At 40.0% G+C, this 2,220-nt stretch overlaps 1 protein-coding gene across 1 annotated transcript; it reads right to left on the reverse strand.

Annotated features, from left to right (window-relative positions):
* Window positions 1-210: 210 nt before the first annotated feature.
* LOC102814742 (olfactory receptor 51V1-like) lies at window positions 211-1,152 on the reverse strand. Its single transcript, XM_006870345.1, has one exon. The coding sequence runs from the start codon at window positions 1,150-1,152 to the stop codon at window positions 211-213; it is 942 nt and encodes a 313-aa protein (XP_006870407.1).
* Between the last annotated feature and the right edge of the window lie 1,068 nt (window positions 1,153-2,220).

Below are 2,220 nucleotides of genomic sequence, written 5' to 3' on the forward strand. Positions count from 1 at the left end.
TAGTTCTACTATTTCTCTAGAATTGGTAAGCTACTTAAATTATTTATCACTCAAGTCCCTGTACAATAGCAAAAAGTAGGTATAGAAAGTAGTATTCAAATTGTAAATTTTCTCATGTATGAGATCTAGCACTATTATTTTGGACTTAAATATTTTTTAACCATGAAAATGGAAGCTTCACTACATTTTTATGGAAATCCAACAATATCATTACATTTTCAGGGAAAACCATGTCTTCAGCCTGCTTCGGATCTGCTGAGTCTTTACACTGTAGATGATTGGATTCATTAGGGGTGGGAAGAGGACATAGACATTGCCCATTAGGACTTGCACCAAAGGTGAGAGATGCTTTCCAAAGCGGTGTACCATGGTGAGACCAATGATGGGGATGTAGAACACTAGTACTGCACAGATGTGAGAAACACAAGTCTTCAAAGACTTAAATCTCTCTTCCTGGGATGCAATTGCCAGTACTGTATACAAAATGAAAACATAGGAGATGAGGATAAGGACAGCATCCAGCAACAAGGTACAAATCACCAGAGCCAGGGCATAAAAGCTGTTGAAGCGGATGTCAGAGCAGGCCAGTCGGAGCAGATCCTGGTGTAAGCAGAAAGAGTGGGAGAGGATGTGAGGGTGGCAGTAGTCAAAGAATTTCAAGCGAATAATGACAGGGAGAATGGATAGAGCACTTCTCATCAAAATAGCCACCATTAAATAAATGATTCTATTATTAGTCAAAATAGATGTATATCTTAGAGGATTGCAAATTGCTGTGAAACGATCAAAGGCCATGGCAAGTAGGACTCCAGATTCTGTGCAAGACAGACCATGGACAAAGTAAGTCTGTGCAATGCAGATATCCAGATCAATCTTCTGGCTGAGCCCCCACAGAATTCCCAGAACCGTGTGCACTGTAGACAGCCCCATGCACAGGTCAGTGGTGGCCAGCAAAGCCAGAAAGTAGAACATGGGCTGATGCAAGCTAGGCTCAGTACGAATTACATAAAGCACCATACTGTTTCCTAGGAACACCATGGCATAGATTGAGGAGAATGGAATTGAGAACCAAGGATAGTATTCCTCCAGTCCAGGGAACCCTGTGAAGATGAATATTGATGAATTTATAATGGATACCACAGAAGTAGACATGACTATTTGAAGGTAATATTCAAGATGAGATAAATATAACTCACAGTTTGTTTGCACCTATCTTTGAGAGCAATCAAATAAAATAACACCACCCTCTGTATGGTATAGGCAAAACTAACTGTAGAACTTCAGGGACATTCAGCTCTACAGAAAAATCTGTAGTACCAGATGGCTTCACAGGAAATGTCCTTGGTATTACGCCTCAGAGGTTATTGAAGCAAATCTGTGTCCTGATCCTTATAGCTATATCCACTGTTGGTCTCTCTAAATAACTTGTGCAATAAACATCATGGCTCCCGAGCCCTTTCTCCTCCGAGAATCTTTGTGTCACAGGGAGTCAGAGCAATAAGTTTTTTGAGGAAGGAGTGATGAACCTTGTGTGAAATAAGTCCACTATATACAAGCTCCTGGGAGACTGTTAATCTCTGGCCAGATATGTTGCAAGTGAAAACTCTGCCTGCCACTAATAGCCTAGAAATTAGCTGAGATTATAAGAAACGGATAAATAACATTTTCCCCAGAGACAACAGAATTTTTATAATCATCGAGGGAGGGAGACTAATAGCAAAACTGAATAATCAATGTGTGGAGTCCTGGTGTGACACTGTTGAGAAAGCATTGGACTTCTAACTGTAAGGTTGATGGTTCAAACCCACAAACCACGCCTTGGAAATCCTACAAAGGATAAGTAGATGAGATGATGAGTCAGAACTGACTCAATAGCATACAACAACAACAACAAGGGTAATGTTAGCCTCACTGAATGAAATAAGGTTTTCCCTCTGCTTCTATTTTCTGGGGAAAACTACAAATAATTGGTATTGTTTTTCCTTAAATGTTTTGTAAATTCATGAGGGAAATCATCTTTTCCAGCTGAGTGTTTTCTTTTTTGGAGGGTTGTAAATTGTTGGTTCAGTATTTTTAATAATATAAGAGTACTCAGAGTATTTACTTATCCTTGACTGAGATTTGGTAGGGCCTAAAATGACACCAGAGTCCACACTGGAGTCCTGGTGTGGCACTGTGGGTTAATGCACCAGACTGCAAAGCCATTTGAACTGCAAGTTT

The sequence above is a fragment of the Chrysochloris asiatica genome, unplaced genomic scaffold (genome assembly GCF_000296735.1).
Source record: "Chrysochloris asiatica unplaced genomic scaffold, ChrAsi1.0 scaffold00140, whole genome shotgun sequence".
NCBI lineage: Eukaryota > Metazoa > Chordata > Mammalia > Afrosoricida > Chrysochloridae > Chrysochloris > Chrysochloris asiatica.

Coding starts and splice junctions, on each gene's coding strand:
- LOC102814742 (XM_006870345.1), bottom strand. CDS start 1,152: ATGTCTACTTCTGTGGTATCCATTATAAATTCATCAATATTCATCTTC.